Here is a 22,546-nt window from a genome sequence, read left to right as displayed (position 1 = left end):
CCTTTTTAAGCTCTGCCCCGCTGTTGCCATGGGATCATGGGAATTCACTGCTGCAAAATGCTCCCATTCCTCAGGGATGCCATCCCCGTGGCACTCAGTGCTCTGACTCAGAGCCCAGGTCTCCCAGCAGCCTCTTTGGTGTGGCTGGTGGGATGTGAGTGCCTGAGGAGCACTGCCCTGGGGACTCAGTGCCCTGGGGACTCAGTGCCCTGGGGACTGACGGGGTGTTGTGCTCGTGCAGGTGCTCGACAACGCCATCGAAACGGAGAAGATGATCGAGAAGTACGAGTCGCTGGCCTCCGACCTGCTGGAGTGGATCGAGCAGACCATCATCATCCTCAACAACCGCAAGTTCGCCAACTCCCTGGTGGGGGTGCAGCAGCAGCTGCAGGCCTTCAACACCTACCGCACCGTGGAGAAACCGCCCAAGTCAGTCTGGGCCCGGCCTGGGCCGAGCTCTGCGCTTGTCGGGTTTAGTCAGCCGGGGGTTTCTTTGCAAACAAACACACCCCAGTCACCCTCGTGGTGCTGAAGGGTTTATTTTCTGATCGGTGCTCACTGACGGTACTCGGGGCCTGTTTGTTTCGTGCTGTTCAGTGTGCAGGCACTGACAACAGCGAGGAGAAAAGTGTGTCTCCTGCAGGAGCTGGGAGTCCTGGAAGCTGTCCCTGCTCTCAGATGCCTGTCTTACTTATCACATGAGTGGTAATAGCACAGTGTGGCAGTACAGTAATATCACCACTCGTGCTTTTAATAGCAGTGTGTGATACCAATACAGTGCTATTAAAAGATCCCCACTGCTTATCCAAAATCAAGGGGAAGCGTGTCTGGCTTTGTAAAACAACCCTGCTTACTAAAACTGATACAAACAAAACTGCAACTTATTTTGAGAAAGCTTCTTTTAGCATCATGATATCAGATCTATTTATTTTTGTCTAATATAAGTTCTAATGGATAATAATCACAACCCAAAACATGACAGAGTATCCAGACGTCTTCTAAAATTGCAGAGTATTCCCTGGTGCTTATGGAGTTTGTTTATTTCCCAGGCATACAAGTCAGGGAAAACAGTGGGAAGAGTTTAGTGACTGCAGTGGGCTTTAAATAAAACTTCCATTTCTTGTGCTGATGGAGTGAACTAGGGCAAGGCACGTACTGGAATAAAGAAAATGCAGTTTTCTGTCCCCCAAGGGGTTTTAAATCCAAACACTCAGACAACTGACTTCTGTGGGGTTGCTTTTGCTGTCTGACCCAAGTGGCTCCAGGGGAAGTGTGGGCTATTTCCATTGCTTCCAGCTTCCACAGAAGATGGAGGTGTTTATCTGAATGCTCCACTCTTCATGTCAACATTTTAAAGAAGCTCTTTATTACAGTTTATTATAGTTGACTGTATTCAGTGTGTTATAGAAGTGCCTCTCTGAGAGGGTGGGGAGGCCCTGGCACAGGTTGCCCAGAGAAGCTGTGGCTGCCCCATCCCTGGGAGTGTCCAAGGCTGGGTTGGATGGAGCTTGGAGCAACCTGGGCTAGTGAAGGTGTCCCTGCCCATGACAGGGAGTGGCACTGAATGGGCTTTAAGGTCCCTTCCAGCCCAAAGCATTCTGTGACTCTGTGTTTCTATGATTACAGTTTAGTAGCAATGAAAGCTTGATTGTGACTCAATTCTTTTGCAAAACTTTGTTTAGATTTACAGAAAAAGGAAACCTGGAAGTGCTGCTTTTTACCATCCAAAGCAAAATGAGAGCCAACAATCAGAAAGTGTACATGCCAAGGGAGGGCAAACTCATCTCTGACATTAACAAGGTAACCAGAGCCAGCCTCTCCTGGGGGACTCAGGGTTTTGTTGTCTTCTGTGGCCTCATCAAGGGAGCAGCAGCCTGCACAGCTCTCCTGGTTGCAGGAGGAATGCCCAAAATACTTGTGTTTCAGGCAGTTTCACATCTGTTCGGATTTAGAAGATTTAGTTTGTGTTTAATTGAGGGTATTTCTGTTGTCTCTGTAAGAAGATCTGAAAGGTGATTAGCTGACTTCCCACATGCTTCTAAGACTTCTGATTTCTGTAATATCTCTGTCGTGCGTGTGAATAACATCTGGCTTTGGGGGAAAAAGGACTCGTAAGCACCAAAAATAACCGAATTCTGCAGCTGTTTTTTTTTTCCAAACTGGATGTAATAAAGAACAATTGTATGTTGATTTTAGAGGTGAGAGGCCATAAATCTCTAATTCCCATTCCCTAAAGGAGGAAGATAGAATCTGCTTGTTTGGCAGTAATGCTCAGGAGATTTTATTTTTTTTTAAACAAATGCTTTCTTACACATTCAAGCCAGTGGTTTGCTCAGGCAAAGAAAGAACCAGAGAAAATGCATCTGAGATAAACAACTCTTACAGCCCTTGCTCAGAAAATGACTGACTAAATTGAGAACAGATTGAAGTCATGTGCTTATATGAGCAAACAAGGTGTTTTGTAGCCAGAGCAAACCGGATTTGTTGGCTTATAACTTAATGAGCCAGTTTGGTGAAAGTTGCCTGTGGTGACTTCAGTCCTGGTTCCATGCAAAAGAGATGAGATTTATCATAACTTAGAAGAATGTGTGTTTAGAAGACGCGTGTTTTTTCCCCACGTCTCCAGGCCTGGGAAAGACTGGAAAAAGCTGAACATGAAAGAGAACTGGCACTGCGAAATGAGCTCATCAGACAAGAGAAACTGGAACAACTGGCACGGAGATTCGATCGCAAGGCAGCCATGAGGGAGACCTGGCTGAGCGAGAACCAGCGCCTCGTGTCCCAGGTGCTGCTCTCAGGGGTTCTGGGGGACTGGTTACAGCAATTAGAGGGCACAGTTCTTGCCCCGTGTTTGACTGAATCTACATATGTGTGTGTTTGTTTCTGGTGTTTAGATAGTGCATGTGTGTGTGTACTGTAGGTCCTGTCTTTAATGCATTGGGGATACCCCTTCCCTGGATCTATCAGGGTACTGTAGGTCCTGTCTCTAATGCATTGGGGATACCCCTTCCCTGGACCTATCAGCCTGTGCTCAGGAGATTTGAGGAGGAAATAACTACCCACAGTCAAGATTTTCTTTATCTGAGTGTTTTGGTGAATTCAGTGAAATTAGCCCAGGAATTAATTGAATTTTTTAATATCCAAAACCCCAGCCTAATCCTGATGGCCATGTGATTCTTTCTCCAGCAGTGACTGATATCTCTGATTTTATCAGTGGCTCTCTGTTATCAGAGGTGCCTCTTGTTTTATTAAAGACTTCTTGGGCCATTTTGAGATGCCAGCTTTGCTCACAGGTGCACTGTGCACAGTCAGCACTGCTGTCAGGGGTTGAGCAGTGGGGCTCCTCTCCTCAGCAGCCACCCCTGAAGAGGTGCCTCTGTCTTTGCAGGACAACTTTGGCTTCGACCTGCCGGCGGTCGAGGCTGCCACGAAGAAGCACGAGGCCATCGAGACGGACATCGCGGCCTACGAGGAGCGCGTCCAGGCCGTGGTGGCCGTGGCCAAGGAGCTGGAGACCGAGAACTACCACGACATCAAGCGCATCACCGCCAGGAAGGACAACGTCATCCGCCTCTGGGAGTACCTCCTGGAGCTGCTCCGCGCGCGCAGGCAGCGGCTCGAGATGAACCTCGGCCTGCAGAAGATTTTCCAGGAAATGCTGTACATTATGGACTGGATGGACGAGATGAAGGTGGGTGGGACCCGTTGGAGCACATAGACCAAATATTGTCCAGAGGTGGATGTGTCCTGTTTGGTCAAGCTTTAAGATTCATTTTGCCCCTCTGGTTTCATAGGCAAACACAGAAGATCCAAATTCCTTCCTAAGAAACAAATTCCTTATGATGATTTGTTAAAGATTAAAAACAAGCAAGGAAAAAGAACAAGTTCACTCCTATAAAAAGCCACTTTCCATCTTCAGGTCTGTCTCATAAGGGCCACAGGCTTTGGTCACAGTGCCTGGGTAAAGAGGACAGGTTTGGTGAAAGGGAATTAAATCATCTCTCTTCATCACAATTTACATGGGGAACAAGTCACCTCTTCACCCCTGTGCTTTAAAAAGCATGAATTTCTTCCTGTCTGTTCTCGTGGGATTTGGGAAGGGAAAGGACCATGACTTGTCCATCAGCCAGCAGAACTTGGAAGCTGTTGAAGGAAAGAAAGCTGTGTGTAGCTCAGTGGGAGCCCACAGCACCTGGGCCCAGTGCTGCTCCTTGGTCCTGCTGAGCTAACTCAGCCTCCCATCATTCCAGACTTAAAACTCATTAAAGAGCAGGCAACTTCTTCATGGTTGCCAGTGATTTTAAAAATATTGGCCCAAATTCCTGTCAGCCTCGTCTCTCTACATTTGGAATTGATGTCTTTAATGCACCAACAGAGAACCTGGAGTCAGGAAGAAACAAACAGCTTAAGGCCTTCAGCCCATTTCACTTATTCTTTACATTTTGATCAGGTGCTTCTGCTGTCCCAAGACTACGGCAAACATTTGCTGGGAGTTGAAGACCTGCTGCAGAAACACGCCCTGGTGGAGGCTGACATTGCCATCCAGGCTGAGAGAGTGAGAGGGGTCAATGCCTCTGCTCAGAAGTTTGCCACCGATGGAGAAGGTAACCAGCAGCCACACGCCCTTCTGTGTGTTAATTACCTGTGAGATTAGCTGCAGGGCTCGTTAGCTCTGCAGGATAGGTTGGGTGAAATTCCCCCCTGGAATCGGAGAGTCCAGCTTCAGTAGTTCCTGCTGTACTTCCCTTGTCAATGATTTATTGGCCCAGGAACCTGCTTAGGAGCTGAGTGTGGCCTGGTGCTTTGCATGGCATGTCACCCTCCTCAGCAGCTGCCCTGGCTTTGTAGAGATCACCGGAGTTCCCCATTCTGTGTTCCTGAGGCAAACAACACAGGTTGTTGGGCCCAGTCTGACAGTGTCCCAGTTTATGCCAAGAGGAAACAATTCCCTAGGAATTGTCACTGACTAGAGGAAATGATGCTCATTTTGTGCAGTTGTGTGTGAAGCTGGTATAAATCTGAACTCGGTGAATTTTGGTTTGGGTTTTTTGTCTTTAGGCAAAGAACAGTGTTTTCTGATCTGTACTATTGTGTGGTGGAGCTTGAGCAGCTCACACTCCCTTTCAGGAGACTAACCATGGATTCTTTGGCCTACACTTTGTAGCTGGAACAAGCAGGAATTGCAGCCTCGACGTGTGCCCCAGCTGTGGGTTTGGCAGCGAGCGAGCCTGGGTTCTAACCTGTGCTCTCTGTCCGAGCAGGGTACAAGCCGTGTGACCCGCAGGTGATCCGGGACCGCGTGGCCCACATGGAGTTCTGCTACCAGGAGCTGTGCCAGCTCGCGGCCGAGCGCCGGGCACGCCTCGAGGAGTCCCGGCGCCTCTGGAAGTTCTTCTGGGAAATGGCCGAGGAGGAGGGTTGGATCAGGGAGAAGGAGCAGATCCTGTCATCTGATGACTACGGGAAGGATCTCACCAGCGTGGTCCGACTCCTGAGCAAACATAAGGCGTTTGAGGACGAGATGAGTGGCCGCAGTGGCCACTTCCAGCAGGCGATAAAAGAAGGTGAAGACATGATCGCGGAAGAGCACTTTGGGTCTGAGAAAATCAGAGAAAGAATTAAGGATATCCGGGAGCAGTGGGCCAACCTGGAGCAGTTATCTGCCATTAGGAAGAAGCGCCTGGAGGAAGCCTCCCTGCTTCACCAGTTCCAGGCTGACGCTGACGACATCGATGCGTGGATGTTGGACATCCTCAAAATTGTGTCCAGCAACGATGTTGGCCACGACGAGTACTCCACTCAGTCCTTGGTCAAGAAGCACAAGGATGTGGCTGAAGAGATTGCGAGCTACCGGCCCACCATCGACTCGCTGCACGAGCAGGCCAAGGCCCTGCCGCAGGAACACGCCGGATCCCCGGATGTGCAGGGAAGGTTGACCGGAATCGAGGAGAGATACAAAGAGGTCGCTGAGCTCACTCGGCTGCGTAAGCAGGCCCTGCAGGACACCCTGGCTCTTTATAAGATGTTCAGTGAGGCAGACGCTTGTGAGCTTTGGATTGACGAGAAGGAGAAGTGGCTGAATAACATGCAGATTCCAGAGAAGCTGGAGGACCTGGAAGTGATCCAGCACAGGTGAGAGTGCCTTCACCGGGAAGTTAGGGAAATATGGGTGGAAGTTTTTTTTACACCAGCTTGCCTGTGGCTCAGATTCCCTAATGGCTGTGGGATGTTTTGTTTGTTTGTTTTCCCCGACTCCAGGTTTGAGAGCTTGGAACCAGAAATGAACAACCAGGCGTCCCGCGTGGCCGTCGTGAACCAGATCGCCAGGCAGCTGATGCACAGCGGCCACCCCGGCGAGAAGATCAAAGCCCAGCAAGATAAACTCAACACCAGGTGAGCCAAGGCCTCGTGCTCAGGAACATGACACTGCCTGGAACAAGTACGGCGGCATCATTTGGGTTTCTAACACGTGTTTTTTAAGATATACTGATACCAGAGTGTCTTCGAGGTAGGCCCTAAGTGCTTCAAAAGGAAGGAGCTGTGCCTTTCAAACATTTGATTAACAGATGGGGTTTTGCTCTTGACTTAATCAGGCCCTGAGTGTGTCAGTGCCTTGATTTGAGAGCTGGGAATTGACCGGAATGAATATGAAAGAAAAGAAACCGATATAGTTTTGTGTAAACTCACTTGGTTTTTCGCTTCACAGTAAACGAAGGGAGTGCATTTAGTGTGAGAAATTGATGTAACTGGCAATTTTTCACTTGAGGAGAAATGACACTCAGTGTGCTGGTACTTGTCACATACTAATATTCACTATAGCTTGGTTAATGGTTGCTTTGCTAAAAATACTGATGCTGTGGGAAGGACTGGGAAAGCCATGAGTAGCTGGGTTACACTTACCAAGCTGAGGGGAGCAACTGCTCACTGAGCAGTGTTGCCGTAGCCCTTCCCCACAAGTCTCAGTTTCTCTGCTCTTCTCTCCTCACACGTTTCAGGTGGAGCCAGTTCAGAGAGCTGGTGGATAGGAAGAAGGATGCTCTGCTCTCTGCTCTGAGCATCCAGAACTACCATCTCGAATGTAATGAAACCAAATCCTGGATCAGGGAAAAGACCAAAGTGATCGAGTCCACCCAGGACCTGGGTAACGACCTGGCAGGAGTGATGGCCCTGCAGAGGAAGCTGACGGGCATGGAGCGGGACCTGGTGGCCATCGAGGCCAAGCTCAGCGACCTGCAGAAGGAGGCAGAGAAGCTGGAGTCTGAGCACCCCGACCAGGCACAGGCCATCCTCTCACGGCTGGCAGAAATCAATGATGTGTGGGAGGAGATGAAGACCACCCTGAAGAACCGGGAGGAGTCCCTGGGAGAGGCGAGCAAGCTGCAGCAGTTCCTGAGGGACCTGGATGACTTCCAGTCGTGGCTCTCCAGGACACAGACTGCCATCGCGTCCGAAGACATGCCCAACACCCTGACAGAGGCTGAGAAGCTGCTCACCCAGCACGAGAACATTAAGAACGAGATCAACAACTACGAGGAAGATTATCAGAAGATGAGGGACATGGGGGAGATGGTGACACAGGGGCAAACTGATGCTCAGTACATGTTCCTACGCCAGCGCCTGCAAGCCTTGGACACTGGATGGAACGAGCTCCACAAGATGTGGGAGAACAGGCAGAATCTCCTTTCCCAGTCTCATGCCTACCAGCTGTTTCTCAGAGACACCAAGCAAGCAGAAGCCTTTCTTAATAACCAGGCAAGTGGTCAAGATATACCTGACTTAATTCCTATAGGTTGGCACTGTATACTGTAAGCAATTAGCAGACAAAATCATTTGGCAGGAGAGCCACAAATAGATAAATTGCCTTTTTTTAACTGCGTTTTACTTGGAACAGTTCTTGGGAGATGAGTGCTGAGTCTGTTGTTGCAGCAGCAGCACAGCCTGAGTGTAACCCTTTTCCCTCTCTGATCTCTGCTGTAATCCCAGGAGTATGTTCTGGCACACACAGAGATGCCCACCACCTTGGAAGGAGCAGAGGCTGCCATTAAAAAGCAGGAGGATTTCATGACCACGATGGATGCCAATGAGGAGAAGATCAATGCAGTTGTGGAGACTGGCAGGAGGCTCGTTAGTGATGGGAACATTAACTCTGATAAAATCCAGGAGAAAGTGGACTCTATTGATGACAGGTAAGGTCAGAACAATGGCACAATGTAGCTGTTGGTAACTGAATTCTGTTCTCTGAGAGATGCCCTTTTGCCAGGATCCAAAGGCAAAGGAAAAGCTAGAAAATGTCTGTTGCAGACTATTTCTTTTGTCCTGTGGAAAAATAGGAACTGCTGTGTTTCAAACCCAGGCTAATCTTAATTAAATAATACCTCTCTCACTTCCTAGGGGTTTGCTGGGTAATGAGCTCCTGCCCAGGATTTGGCTGTTTGAGGGGTGCCATGTAATTCTGGAGTAAGAGCAGGCTTGGTGCTGTGGTGGGAGCTGTAGCAGTAGCTGTGTCTGGTTCCACAAGCCTTGGTTTCCTCTGCTCCCTCCTGGCTGTTCCTGTCCTTCCTCTGAAGGAGGAATGTGGCTCTTCAGGAGTGGGATTGGCATTGCATCCACCCCACCCTCAGCTTTGATCTCCTCTTCCAGCTTGTCTGGCCCCTCTGCAATCAGATTAGGCAGCACTGGTACAAATGTGCCTTTCAGCCTGGAACAAGTATTTTGCCTTCTCTCTCTGGCTGTGGCATGGATGCTATAGAACATTAAGAGTTCCTTTGTCTTTGAAACCCAAATGCTCAGTTTTCATGGCTGTGATTCATGTTCTTTCTGCTTTTGGGTAGGATAAAAGTGCATTCTTTCAAGACACTTTTCCGTTGTGAGTGTCAGAACACAGCAGTGAACTGTCCAGTGTTACTGGTGACCCTTCCTTTGAGCCCTCTGACAGCCCAACCCCAAGGATTCCCCACATTTCCATTCTCTAACCAGCTTGACTCCAGACCCCAGGGAGCATCTGCAAAGGCCAGCAAGAGGAGATTATATGAAAGCAGTCAAGGGGACAGCTAGGACAGTAATTATCCTTATTTACCCTCTCTGACTTCCAGCTCTGCTCTAAGTTTTCCCATCCACTTGTGAAATGAGGAGAGCTTGATCCCAGCCTTCTGGTCAGGTGTCTTCTTTCTGCAGCTTTTGGAATATTAAAAGATGGACTACAAGGATGTCACAGCAACAGGTCAGCGGCTGCTTGCAGCCCTGTCTGGGGTGGCTGTGGTGGGACACAGACCTGTGTCCTGTGTGCTCTGCAGGGAGGTTCCTGCCCCTGTGACTGTCCCCCCAGTGCAGCTGCTCCCCTGTGTCCCCATTGTCCTGAGGCACCCCTGTGGGATGGACTGGAGTTCCTCCTTGGAATGGCCAGCAAGTCCTGGAGACTGTATTCCTTTGAGCCCCCTTTTTCCCAAGCGTTTCCTCAATCCCAGAGCTATTCATGCCTGCAAAAACCATCCGGTGGCTGCTCTTCAGGAAATCCGTGGGATTGCTCCCGAGTCTGTCAGGCTGATAAGCCTGGAGAACAAAGCCTTGGGGCTGGGTGCAGTGGGAGTGGTGGCAAAGGAAGCCTCTTTGCTGTTACAAAAAGTGGCTCTCCCGACCCAGCTCCTCCTGGATGTATAACAAAGGACCAAAACAAACACGTCCAAGTATGTGCAGTGGCTCCACACTTCCCCCATGGAGCTCTTTGTAGTTTTCAGTATTGTTCAGTGGGTTTTACAGTCGTGCCTTCCAACTGTACCCGAGGAGACCCCACTGTCCCTTGGTGCAGCACAGACACCCTGCCCTGGAGTGCTTTCCCTGGAAGTACAGATGGCACCAGGGAGAGGAGAGTGCAACAGGAGAGAAACATTTCAGCTTTAGTGCAGCTCACAGGGAAGAATAAATGGGAATAAGGACATGGAGGAAGGGTGGGGGAAGGAGCAGATGGGTTTGAATCCAGCTATTGCTAGCTTTTCCAGCTGGGAAAGAAGCTGGTCTCCCCGGTGCAACTGTCCCTGCTTTGGGCACTTCTGCTGCTCTGGAGTGTTTTCTCCTCCGTTCTCTCTTGCAGGAGTGCTGGGGAACTGCCCCAATCCATGTGCCCCATGGCCTCCCTGACTCTGCAAGTGAGGTTTAGTTTAAAGACAGCGGCAGATCTGGCACCAGTTGTGATCTGGGCCTGTTTGACATCAACTTTTGTATTTGTGCAACTTTCTGCTCAGCAGAGAACAGAAGTAATTTTTGTTCTTGCCCATTCAGAAGGGAGAGGGCCCCTTGTTTGCTGGGACAACCAGAGGAGCTGAAGCTGCCTTGCATATATGTCAGTACTGTGAGCAGGCAGCTGCATTCACATCCACACCACGTGCAGGATTTATTATTTCTGCACAGGCTTTGGAACCCACAAGGCTTTTACAGTTAAACCACAAGTGGTTTTGTCAGTTTTCAGCTCTGTCAGCATTTTCAGGGGCCTCTGGGAGTCAGCATGGGGACACTGGGACAAATTGTGCTGCTCTGCTCTTGGAATAATTTGTGTCAGATCTTGCACTTGGGGTGTAAGTCATGTGTGTGATACAGGCAGGGAAATTCCAAGTCATTCTAAATAATTGGGAGCCTGCAGAGCAAATTTCTCTGCAAGTGTAGGATTTTCTTCCACAAACTATTGCAACAAATTAGTAAGAAGCAGTCAGTGGCAACCTTAAGTGTGAATTCTTTTAAAGAATTTGGGGATATTTGAGCAAGCAGTTAATCATATTAAGATGTAGGCAACCTGGAGAAGAAGAACCTAAAAAATGTCAATGATGAAAACACAGGAATTCCTGTCTGTTCCAGCAGTGTCCATTCTCAAAATGCTTCTACCTTGTTACAGTTCAGCCCTGTTCTTCAGAGAACTCTCCTTGTCCAGTCTCACTCCAGGTCATCTTGGGCAGCAAAACAACCTTTTACAGTTAAATCACTCTAAGCACCACAGTTCATATTTGCTGTGGTATGTCATCCTCTGTTTGATATCCCTGCATGGTTTCCTTCAAAGTCCTTGGAATTAGTGTTTCCAACACTCTGTGGGAGATAATTTTATTAGTTTTTTTAAACTCAAGGTTTCTCAACATAACAACTTCTCTACTTAGTCTTAATTCAAATAAGTGTCATGAAAGTTCTCCTTCTAACTTCATCTCTCGTGTCCTCTCCAGAGTACAAGAGCCTGTAATGTAATCTAGCCTTAGATCTATGAAATCATCATGATAAAATCACCCCAGCAGTTCTTTGCTTCATTTTAGTGACCTGAGTAATGCACTGGGTTTGCCCAGGCATGGGAAGTGCAGCCAAGGAGGAGTGGGATGGACCCCAGGGTTGTTTGCTGCCTTGGAGAGGTTTCTCCTGAGGCACAACTTACATGTCTTTTCCTTTGTACTCTGTCAAAACTTCAGGCTCACCTGGGCTTGGACTCCAGGCTCTTGCTTTGATGGTTACTTGTGTCTTCCTTGCCATCCAGTCTGTAAGTCCGTTTTCCTGACCTACAGCTACAGAGACCTGCTCTCCTGGTTATTCACAGGGGACTCTTGAGACCAAAGAGAAGCAAACTGTAATCCTGCAAAGGGTTTTCTCCTATTGCTCTGCCCACAGACCTTTTGCTTTTATAGCAGATGTATCCCTAAGTGTTCCTTGTGTTTCTGAAGTCACTCAGTTTGTGCCACAGAGCTGGCTCTGGTGACTTACTGTAGATCAGGGAAAGTGCTATCCTAGTCCAGTTGTTGTCATCACCGTGTAATTTATAGTCCTCTGGAACATCAGGAGTCTCTGGAGATCTCCACTAACACGGATTTATTTAGCTCTTGCCAGCATGTGCTGAGCTCATCTTATAAATTGCCACCCTCTAAAATAATTTCCAAATCTCACTACCTATTTATCTTATTACAAATGGCAGCAATATTTCACTTTAAACCCCTGCACAGTGCAATAGGAACAAATAAAAATTGTCTTCTTTACTCTGTCTCTTCCATGTAAATCTCCTCATAAATAATAAAAGGACAAGGATAACTACTCCAGATAAGCAATTTTTAAAAAAACATGCACAGAGGTACCTTGGGATCAGCTCTCCAGGCCCCATTCCATTTGAAAAACCCACCAAGACCTTTGGGATTATCAGCGTGACTCATCCTTCAAGTGATGAATGAAACCCAGGGCTTCTGGACTAACCTTTTATTTTATTCTGTCTGCTCTTAAACACTCTGTCCCAAGGTGCATAAAGGTTCTGTTTGCAGAACCCCCCGGGGTGCTGTGTGTGCTGTTGGTCAAACACAGGGTTGGGAAGGCTCTGCAGCCCCCCCAGCTTTGTGCAGGACAGGGAGGTGCTGGAGGAGTGTTCTAAAGAGCATTACAGCAGGTCCTCGCTCTGCAAGGGCCACACAACCCCACCTGAGTGTTGCTATTTGCAAACAGTTTTCTTATGGTTTTTGGCAAACAGTCTGAACGTTCCTGTGGGCTGCAAGGATCTGTCCCAGTTCTGTCCATGACAACTTGTGAAACCCTGCTGACTTCAAAACTTTCTCTGTGTGTTTAACTGGTCACAAAAACAAATAGAGGCTGAACCTCAGTAAGCCCATTAAATAACACACAGCTCTGAGCCTCCAAAATGTCCTCCTTTAAAAGGCAGCAGAGGACACACACTACAAAACTACTCAGCACCTGGGGCCCAAAGAGGCTTCAGAAACCCACAGTTTTCCATGTAATACCTATTTCAAGTTCTTTTCTCTGCTGTTTTTCTTTTTGTGACCAGACATAGGAAGAATCGTGAAGCAGCCAGTGAACTTCTGATGAGACTGAAGGACAACAGGGACCTCCAAAAGTTCCTTCAGGATTGTCAAGAGGTAAATCATGTCCTTTCACTTTTATTGCTCAAAGCTGTGTCCTGCAGAAGGGCATTCACTCCATGTTTTGTGAGGACTGGAAGGTTCAGCATTTTGCAGTCAAGTCATCCAGTAGTATTTAGTGTGGAGTAAACATAAAAAACCCTGCAAAAATAAATGCTTGGTTCCTCTTGTGAACTGAATTTCTTTTGTCATGTGAGATAAAGACATAGAAAACTGCCAAAAGCAATGAAGATTTTCTGCTGTGGTATAAGTTATAATCAGTGGAATGTGATGGAATTAGTACTGCAGTTAATAAGAATTTTGTCTACAGGGGTATGTGGCCTGGTGAAGGAGATTCCAAGTGATTTCTCCCAAACATTAGTCAGAAGAAGAGGAGGTTAGGAATAAGAGGGGAGCAGGATTAAGATGGGTCATTTATAATGTGTGATTTACCTGATAGTTTTCATGTGTTTAAAACGGTTAAGTATTATAACATTTGAAAAAAGAAACTGTATCCATGATTTATGTGGACTCTTTACACCGAAGGCAACATTTCAAGGTTTGGAATACTCTTATCCTAGCACAAGGAATGAATCAAGTAATGTTCAGGTTATTTCCTGCAGTCCTGGCAGATGTTAAAGAGCCTTTCCTGGGAGGTTTTCTCCTGAACTGGGCAGTGGTGTTGTGGGTGGTTGCCTGGGTGCAGTCTGTGTCCCTGCATTGCGTAAGCCAGCCATGAGCTTGCCCTCAGCTCCTTCCTTGGTAGTTAAAACATGACAGATTAGCAAAAACGCTGCTGTTATTAGCAGCAGCTTCTTCCTTCCTGTGTGCCATCTCGGGTACAAAGATCCCCCTGGCTCCTGGAGCTCTCCTGGAGCCTCCCAGTCAGTGTGGATGTGTTCCCCAGGAGCTGGGTTTGCCCCTCTGTCACTGAAAGAAAAAGGAACACGTGAAAGCTGCAGTGCTGGCTGCCTGAATGCCTCTGCAGCCACTAAAGCATGGCTGTCTGGGCTGCACAGTTCAAACTCACAATTACCCCAATGTCACCAGTGTCTCCACTCCTCCTGGAGAGAGCATTGGGCCTGGTGATGATGGAAGGGCTGTTTCCTGAGGAGACTGAGCCATAATGAGACTCAGGATTTACAGCAGCACGATTACAAAGTGCTGCTGACACCTCCCTGGGTGTGATGGAGCAGCACTGTCCTGTGGGCTGGAAGGGAGCCATGGGAACACCTCCCCTTGGCTTTGTGGTCAGCCCTGCCTGAGGGGCTGAGAACAGTCCCTGTTTGACCTGGCAGTGATCCTTTGTCCTTCCTGCCCCGAGGGACAGTGTCCATCCCTCTGTAACCCGAGGAAAGGAAGAGTGTTCTCTGCAGTGTTCCTTCCCAGGGCAGCCACTTTCCTCCCCAGGCTGGGTGTTGTTATAAGAGTGGCCTCGTGCCCCTCGTCCTTCCTGCTGCTGCTCCGGGCCAGGCCCTGAGCAGGGTCAGTGGGGCTCAGGAGTGACAGGATAATGCTCCTGCCAGCAGCTCAGCAGTGATAAACCTTCCCTGAGGGGTCACAGGCAGGGGAAACAGCAGACTGTGTCGTTGGGAGTCACATTCACTGTCACAGGTTAATCCTGGGGCGCTGCTTCTCTGGCTGTCCCTTACAGTGTCCATATGAACGTGTTAAATAAATTCGTGAGTGAGTGGAAGAGTGACAGCAGGAAATCCTGAGAGGAGGGGACCTGATAAATGTTGCCTTTTAGCTTTCTTTGCCTTCCTGCTCTTTCTCAGCTCACCTTCCAAGAGTTTCCAGCTGCTCTTCCCTGAGGAGTCCCAGTGCTGTCTGGGCTCCTTTCCGGGGGGATGCCAGCGAAGGGCCTGGCGAGGATCCACACTCGAATGGCTTTTTCCTGGAGTGTGCTGGCAGGTTTGGCCATGGGAGCCTCTCCCAGCAGGATGGGCTGTGCCAGCCTGGCTCTGGGCAGTGTCTAGGAAGGGCAGCAGCACTCGGGGCCCTTTCCCCTGCCCTTGTTGCTCTCCCAGGGTCAGGAGGGGTTTGTCTCCATGGCTGGCTGGCACTGCAGGGTGTTACAGGGGGAGCTGGAGCAGGAACAGGGCTCTGGGACAGCTGCAAAGGATGGGAGGAAACCTAATGCTCTGCTGGCCTTAACAGCTGACTTAGGGTTTTCTGGAGAAATAAAGGCTCCAAGTGTCAATCTCAGGCAATCCAGGGAATTGTATTACTTTCTAAAAATCTACTTTTGCATGGAAGGTACTGACTTCCCGTGCCTGTAGTTTGCAAAAATCCAGATTTTAATAGTGAGCCCTTAAACACTGTCTCTGCACTTCTGTGCCCTCAGAAGGAGCAGAACAACACTGCGAGAGGCAGAGACGAGGGGTTTGTCCTCCCCCCAGCTGGTCACAGGACAGTGCTGCCTCTCCTTGGGAAGCACTTTGAAATCCCCGGGAGCCCTAAAGCTGTGGCCGAGTAAAAGCAAACAGTGAAAGCCAAGCAGTGCAATTTGCAGGGCAGAGCAGCTGTCTGCTCCCCAGAAAGGCAGGAATAAAACCACTAATTCTGGGTTATCTCCTAATCTCCATGTAGCCTTGCACTGCTCAGTAGCCTGTTCTAACATCAACCCCTGCCTACAGAGGTCTTCATTAACATGAGCACTTTTCTATTGAGACTGGATGGGAAGATCCAATGAGGAGTTTCTCTGTTTTCTCTGATAAGTTTTCCCTTTTTGTGGAACTTATGGTGCTTTTAAGGGACAGTTGAAAACAGGTTTGTGAGTGCTCAGTGGAATTTGTTGCCCTATGTCCTGAGCACACAGTGGAGGCCAGGGCTCTGGGTTAGGGCTGCTTGCTCTCCCAAGTGGTGTTCTGGAAACCAAGCTGAGATTTGTTTTGACATTTTCCACTTGGGTAGGTCGCTCTAAATATGCAGAAAATGAACCTTTTCAGATTCTGTGAACACTCCTGTGAATGTGGTTTTTATCCACACCTAAGGGACAGATGAAGCAGTCAGACTGGCTCTGGGAGGAAATGGGATGTTGGCTGCTAGGATCATTTCCACATTCCATTTGCCCTTGGCAAATAAACTATCTCTTAAAGTATTGGTTTGCTCTAGGGGTGATATGGAAATTGTTCTCAGTGCCTTTGTATTTGCAGAAAGAAAACCATCTTGGATTTTATATAGTGAGGAAAGAAAAGTCTCCAATACCAAAACCCTACTGGAGACTGGACAAATAAACAGATTATGTATGTAAAGCTAAATAGAGGAAAGACTGTGGGGAAAAGGTACAAATGTGGTGTGAATTAATGGTACAAAACCATCTCTACTTTTGATACGAGTAGAAATAGGGGATTTCTCATTCAGAGTATCCATGGAAAGCTGGAATCCTTGGGGCTCTGGTCAGTTCTGGAGCTGCCTTCTGGCTGCCACCCCATCCATGTCCTCAGGGAGTCAGGAAGGCTCCACATGGTGTGGTGGGACACTCCTGTCCCTGAGTCACACACTGAGTAAAGCTGAGAGGAAAAAGTGATCTGAAGGTACCCTGGGACCAGCCAGTGGGACACGTGTCCCTTTGCTGTGCTGGTGAACTGGGTGAGACCTGACTGTTTGATTGTGCTTATCACAGAGTCGAGTCCTTTCTGCTGCACTTGTGGCTTCTTTATGCACTGGAGATGGGTGTTTACATTCAACTGTTAGAGGCAGGTCCTTGACTGAACCTTGAGGAAAACTCTGAGTAAGAGCAGTCTCTGAATCTCACACAGCTCTTTTCTAGAGTCATCTCTTTATCCTTGTTCGGGGGCATTTTGATACTTTGCATTAATTCACACTAAGAGTGTTTCCACAGGCCCCCATTATTTCACACTAGGAGTGTTTCCACAAACCCCCATGTGTTTTCCTTTCCAGCTCTCCCTCTGGATCAATGAAAAGATGCTTACAGCCCAGGACATGTCCTATGACGAGGCAAGGAACCTGCACAGCAAGTGGCTGAAGCACCAGGCATTTATGGCAGAGCTTGCATCCAACAAAGAGTGGCTGGAGAAGATTGAAAAGGTAAGTAAAGAACACCCAAAAAATGCCCTCATTTTTGTCCAAGGTGGCTGTGCACAAAGATGGGACCTGCTCCTCTGCAGAGTTGGCTCTTGAGTCATCCCCCAGGGAAGGCTAAAGGAGATTTCTGCTGCACTGTGTCTCCAGCTGACCCAGTTTATTCTTCTCTCATGTTAAATGGTTTTCATCCAAGCCATTCTCACAGACTCACGTTGGACAAGGTGCCAGTTTAATTTGTCTGGTCTTTCCTATCTGTCAGGAGGAAAGCACAGCCTAGGGGATTTGAGCTAACAGAGTAGAAGCACTTCCCGGGAAATAATGGAATGTAGGGGAATAGCTGAGTTTAGTCTCCTGTGTTGCTAAGCTGGTTCTCGTTCATTCAGGACTAAACCAGGCTTCTTTCCCCTTGCAAAAGTAGTGCATGAGGTAAAGTACAGCCAGTTTTGTGATTAATTAAGATTCACAGCTCTGTATCAAGTTACCCTGAAGCTTTAATACGCTGTGATGAGCTGTACTTCCCCCCCCATTTCTCCTGCATGGCTCTGGAACACTGAGGAGGTCTCCTCTTTGCTCTGACAGTGGGTTTCTGTTCAGTGTAAGTTAGCTTAATTGCTCATTTCCTCTCCCACTTTGGCACTCCATATCCCATTAGAGGCTTTTCTCTGATCTACAAATGGCAATACCCTTTAATGGTGTAATTAGGAGGCTGCTCTTAGTACTGAAAGTTCTTTTTTAGTGATGCTAATACATCCTCCCCCTTTGCCTCTGAAAAATCAGATTGCAGCAAAGGACCAGAGTTGTGACAATCCCTGGATTAACATTCACACTGAATGTGCTGGGTTGGGAGCAGCATTCCAGGTGCAGAGATAGAGGGAGAATTAGAATAAAGAAAATATTTCCAAAACTAATGCAATTTTGTAAAGGTGAAAAGGCATCCAAGTGCCCTGCTGGTGCTGGGTGCAGGGTTCCAGCTTCCCAAGGAATCTTGTTCCTCTCTGGCTTAGTCCCCTGGTAGTTGCTGTAACCCACTGACACAGCCCAGTTTTGGGGCCACCAGCTCCCTGTCCCAGTGTTACCCTGGGTCCCTGTGGCTCTCTATGACGAGGCCCCCAAAAACTGGACACACAGTGTGTGCAGCTCCTGCTCCATCCCCCTGAGCCGTGTCCCCGGGAGCTCCCACAGGGAACATGTGCAGCAGGGCAGAGAAAGGAGGCATTGCTTGGCCTTCCCAGGGCCCAGAAACCTCTTCCAGGCAGCAGGGGCCTGAGGGGCTGATGCTCTGGAAGGAGTCACTGGATAATTGGAGATAGGAAATGAGTGGCTGATGCTGGCAGCAGATGAGGGATCCGGAGTGCTCCCTAATCAGGATAATTGTCCTGACGGGCTGTGAGTGCTGTGAGTGCTGTGAGGAGGTTCCATTTGATGCTCTTCGCTTTGCAGGAGGGAATGCAGCTCATTGCAGAGAAGCCAGAGACCGAGGCCGTGGTGAAGGAGAAGCTGACAGGTCTCCATCAGATGTGGGACGAGCTGGAATCCACGACCCAGACCAAGGCTCAGCGTCTGTTCGATGCAAACAAGGCCGAGCTCTTCACCCAGAGCTGTGCTGACCTGGACAAGTGGCTCAATGGCTTGGAGAGCCAGATTCAGTCGGATGACTACGGGAAAGACCTCACCAGTGTCAACATCCTGTTGAAGAAGCAGCAGGTAAACAGAGCACAGGGGGCAGAGAGGGCAGACAGCAGATGCTGCACTCAAAGGAACAGGAGGGGGAGCCTTTCAGTTTAGAACAGAATTGATTTGCTTGTCTTTCTTCCCATTGTTTCGAGTATCTTTCAGAAGAACCAGACATACACACAGAAACAAATTTCTTGATGCCCTCTCTGCACATGGCTACCTGCCTGTGATTCAGACTTGTCCCTGGTTCCCTGCTGTGAAGGCAGCAAGGTTTAGCAGGGCCAGCAGGGAGCAGTTAGCTGAGTGTGCTCCCAAGTGTTTCAGGGTACCCTGACCGATAGAACAACTCATTTATGTCGTTGCCAAACTGACCACTTTGACCAGTAGGCAGAGCTGAGGGGATCAGTGCATGCTCCCAGTTGTGGATCTCTGTTTAAGCCTCATTCCTTGCAATGTGAATGCTACAATAATTACTAACGTGGTGAATCCTCACTGGCCAGCATCTCTTCTTCCTTCTGAGGAAGCTGTTGCTGGGCCCTAACTGTACCAAGTGCTTTTACCCTGGTTTTCAGGACGTTTTTGCCATGTTTGTGTTTAGATGCTGGAGAATCAAATGGATGTTCGTAAGAAGGAGATTGAGGAGCTGCAGAGCCAGGCCAGGGCTTTGAGCCAGGAGGGCAAGAGCACAGATGAAGTCGATGGCAAACGCCTTATTGTAGAAAAGAAATTCTTGGAGTTGCTGGAGCCTTTGAATGAGAGAAAAGCAAACCTGCTGGCCTCCAAAGAGATCCACCAGTTCAACAGGGACGTGGAAGATGAAATTGTGAGTATGGAGGAAATCCCGTTCCCCACCAGTAGGAAAATGTCCCACCTACTGCAGGGCTATCCCAGGAGGAAGCCTCTTGGCCATGTTGGAGTGCTGCTGCTTTCTGCAGCCTCCCTCTGCTGCCCTCCCTGTCCCTGGGGTAGTTTGAAATCACGTGTGCTGCTCTTCTCTCCCTTGCAGTTGTGGGTCGGAGAGAGGATGCCCATAGCTACATCTACTGATCATGGACACAACCTCCAGACTGTGCAGCTACTAATAAAGAAAAACCAGGTAAGTTGGTGCTGTTACAGCTCCACACCTGCTGTTTCTCCTTAGTGCTGACTAATTTGGGAAGGAAAGGTTTGGAGTAAAGCAGGTGGTGGCACAGCCCCACGTGAGCTGATGGTGTGTGTTTTGCTGCCCCTGACTTGCATTTCCTTTCTGTTGGTGCACTGTCTCATCAGTGAACTTCTCTCCCTTGTAGACCCTTCAGAAAGAAATCCAGGGCCATCAGCCTCGTATCGATGACATTTTTGAGAGGAGTCAGAACATCATCACAGAGAGCAGCCCCAATGCTGAAGTGATCCAGCAGAGACTGGCAGACCTGAAGCAGCTGTGGAACCTCCTCATCGAGGAGACGGAGAAGCGCCACAAGCGCCTGGAGGAGTCCCACAGGGCTCAGCAGTACTACTTCGATGCGGCCGAGGCCGAGGCCTGGATGAGTGAGCAGGAGCTCTACATGATGTCAGAAGAGAAGGCCAAGGTGAGCAGCTCCACAGCAACACCAGTCTGGGTTCGACTGCTTTGCTAGAGGGAGGAAGGTGGCGTGATTTAACGTGGCACTACTCATGTAATGGCAACAGAACCAGACTGAATTCCTGGTGAAACCTCGAGTGGTTGTCACCTCTATGTTATACACCTGACAGTGTGGAGGGTAGGCCTGGCTGTACAGAGCCAGGGAAGCATCCTCACACTCTGCATGACAACTCTGCTGCCTTGGCTGTAAGGTTGGAGCTCTCAGTGTGGCCCAGTCAGGTCCAGTTCAGTGTTAGTTCTGAAGGCCAGCACAGAGCACCTGGCTGTGAAACGGGGCCTGGTACCTCTGTCACCAGCTTTGACTGCCAGTGACAGGAGACCAGCACAGCATCACACCATACCCAAGAGGACATGAACTCCTGCTTTCCAAGGCGGTGTTAGTGCTGGATCTTATTTGTGTTGACATAAATGCACTCTGTTCACTGCCCTGAGAAAATAAAGCTCAGCTTTGTGTCAGTGTAACATGTTCTGTGGGTGTTCAGTCTCCAGTTAAGAAGGGCTTGTTTTCTTTTTTCTATCTAAGCAATGCAAATAAGGAGTATTAATGCAAACAGTTCATTATGCAAAATATTCTAATGAAAAGACTTATTGACAATAGCAGTTAACACTGAGAGTTGGAGGTTGTTTTTCTTCGTCATAACAGGGAAGTTACGGTTGGTTTTCGTTGGAACTTCTCCAGACACTTTGGTGGAGAATCCATTGGCATGGGCTCCATAGGATTTCTTTTCTTTGCCCCATGCTGTCACTGAGAAGCCTGACAAGTGACGTGCCTAAAACTATTCCATGTTTCTGAGACCTGCACAGTCACCAGTGCTGTGGGAACACACAAAGGGCTTCAGAGAAGAGGAAACTCCTCCTGCTCAGTGCACAGCTGATGTCATTTTGTTCTGCATCCCAGAGGGGCTGCTGCATTCTCTCTCTCACTATTTTGCTGTCTGTGGGGGCACCATTTGCTGTGACAATTGTTATATACCACTGGCAGAATGACTTGTCTTCAGGCTGTACTGGGGAGCAGGTCCCTATAGTTCTCCCTGGCCATCACTGTTTGCTCCCACACCCAGCTGAACCTGCTGTGTGGTGTTTTTCTGTGGAGTGGGGGCCTGACTGTCACTTGCTGTCCCCTCACAGGATGAACAGAGTGCCGTGTCCATGCTGAAGAAACACCAGATTTTGGAACAAGCTGTAGAAGACTATGCTGAAACTGTACACCAGCTTTCAAAGACCAGCAGAACTTTGGTGGCAGACAACCACCCAGAAAGGTATTAATTGCCATTTTTAATTGGATCATGAGTTCTTTCAGTAGTTCAGTCCCTTCACTAGGTTGTTCTGACCCACAAAGACTACAGCACAGCCTAAGTAGCTCAGAAGAGGAGTTCAGCCTCACTCAGTTCAAGGTGCAAGCTGGACCACCCTGATTTGGCCAGAGACAGGGGCAGAAGGTGCAGCTGCTGATTTACCCTCAGCCAATGCCTGTGGTGCCCCTGTGCAGGCTGGCAGTGCCAGATCTGCCAGCACTGCTCAACCTTTGGAGGTCTAGCAGTTCTGAGGGACAAGGTCCAGACTGGCTCTTCCAACCAACTTTCAGGTCCAGCCCCTAAGGTCATAGTCATTTATCCTCCTGCAGTGCTCCCCAAAATCTGCCTCCTCTCTTTGAGATTCCAGGAGAACCAGAGCCTGGAGTCAGATGCTTTAAACATGGGCACATTAACATCTTGTTTTTGGTAAATTGATCTCAGCTTCCATAAACGGCTTTCCCTGGGGGAGAGTTCAGGAAGCTTTAGAACCGTTTTGCTGTAGGAGCTGCAGCTCAGCACACAGAGTTCTGCACTGGCTCCAACTGCAAGGCTGACTCCACTCTGAGGCTGATGTGTGTAATTGCTCTGCCTTGGCTGGGACTGGCTTGGGACAGACACCCTCTGCCTCCGGTGGAAGGTTGTTACTGAACTCAAAAGCACTCTCTTGTGGTCGTGATCATTTCTGATGAGAGTGGATTTCCTGTCTGAGCTGTCTGAGTACTGGAATAATATCACCAACTTTACAAGGCAGAGGGAAGGCACTCTGACAGGGCTGTGTGATTCAGACAAATGTAGGCAAGAGACAGCAAGTAGAAATATTAATGCTCTGTGGAAATGCTGAGCTTTAGGGGGTAAGAAACCCATGAGTGCTGCTGAACCTGGACACAGAGTTTAAACGAAAATGAACTGCCTCTGCCTCAGCAGCCCAGATCCTAACTGTAGTTTTGGGAGAAGACTGGTGTGGTCTGTGGCCAGACAAACAGAGAGCTTGGTTCCCAGCTCTTCTCTCTCTACAGCCAGAGGGTTTTAGTACAGGACAGACAAGT

General features: G+C 48.8%; 1 protein-coding gene across 2 annotated transcripts in view; it reads left to right on the top strand.

Moving 5' to 3' along the window:
- Window positions 1-22,546, top strand: part of SPTBN1 (spectrin beta, non-erythrocytic 1) — an 81,162-nt gene that overhangs the window by 41,852 nt on the left and 16,764 nt on the right. For both annotated transcript variants that reach the window (XM_029961628.1, XM_008924842.3), the window contains exons 8-23: window positions 242-429; window positions 1,683-1,800; window positions 2,627-2,785; window positions 3,389-3,691; window positions 4,451-4,604; window positions 5,262-6,132; window positions 6,259-6,393; window positions 6,996-7,752; window positions 7,984-8,186; window positions 12,788-12,878; window positions 16,767-16,913; window positions 18,351-18,614; window positions 19,183-19,407; window positions 19,591-19,680; window positions 19,874-20,152; window positions 21,334-21,464. In XM_029961628.1, the coding sequence (XP_029817488.1) occupies window positions 242-429; window positions 1,683-1,800; window positions 2,627-2,785; window positions 3,389-3,691; window positions 4,451-4,604; window positions 5,262-6,132; window positions 6,259-6,393; window positions 6,996-7,752; window positions 7,984-8,186; window positions 12,788-12,878; window positions 16,767-16,913; window positions 18,351-18,614; window positions 19,183-19,407; window positions 19,591-19,680; window positions 19,874-20,152; window positions 21,334-21,464 (4,115 nt within the window). The remainder of the gene's footprint in view (window positions 1-241; window positions 430-1,682; window positions 1,801-2,626; window positions 2,786-3,388; window positions 3,692-4,450; window positions 4,605-5,261; window positions 6,133-6,258; window positions 6,394-6,995; window positions 7,753-7,983; window positions 8,187-12,787; window positions 12,879-16,766; window positions 16,914-18,350; window positions 18,615-19,182; window positions 19,408-19,590; window positions 19,681-19,873; window positions 20,153-21,333; window positions 21,465-22,546) is intronic.

The sequence above is a fragment of the Manacus vitellinus genome, unplaced genomic scaffold (genome assembly GCF_001715985.3).
Source record: "Manacus vitellinus isolate BGI_N305 unplaced genomic scaffold, ASM171598v3 scaffold_38_pilon, whole genome shotgun sequence".
Taxonomy (NCBI): Eukaryota; Metazoa; Chordata; class Aves; order Passeriformes; family Pipridae; genus Manacus; species Manacus vitellinus.
The sequence above is the reverse complement of the archived record's forward strand: the minus strand, read 5'-3'. Positions and strand labels throughout refer to the sequence as shown.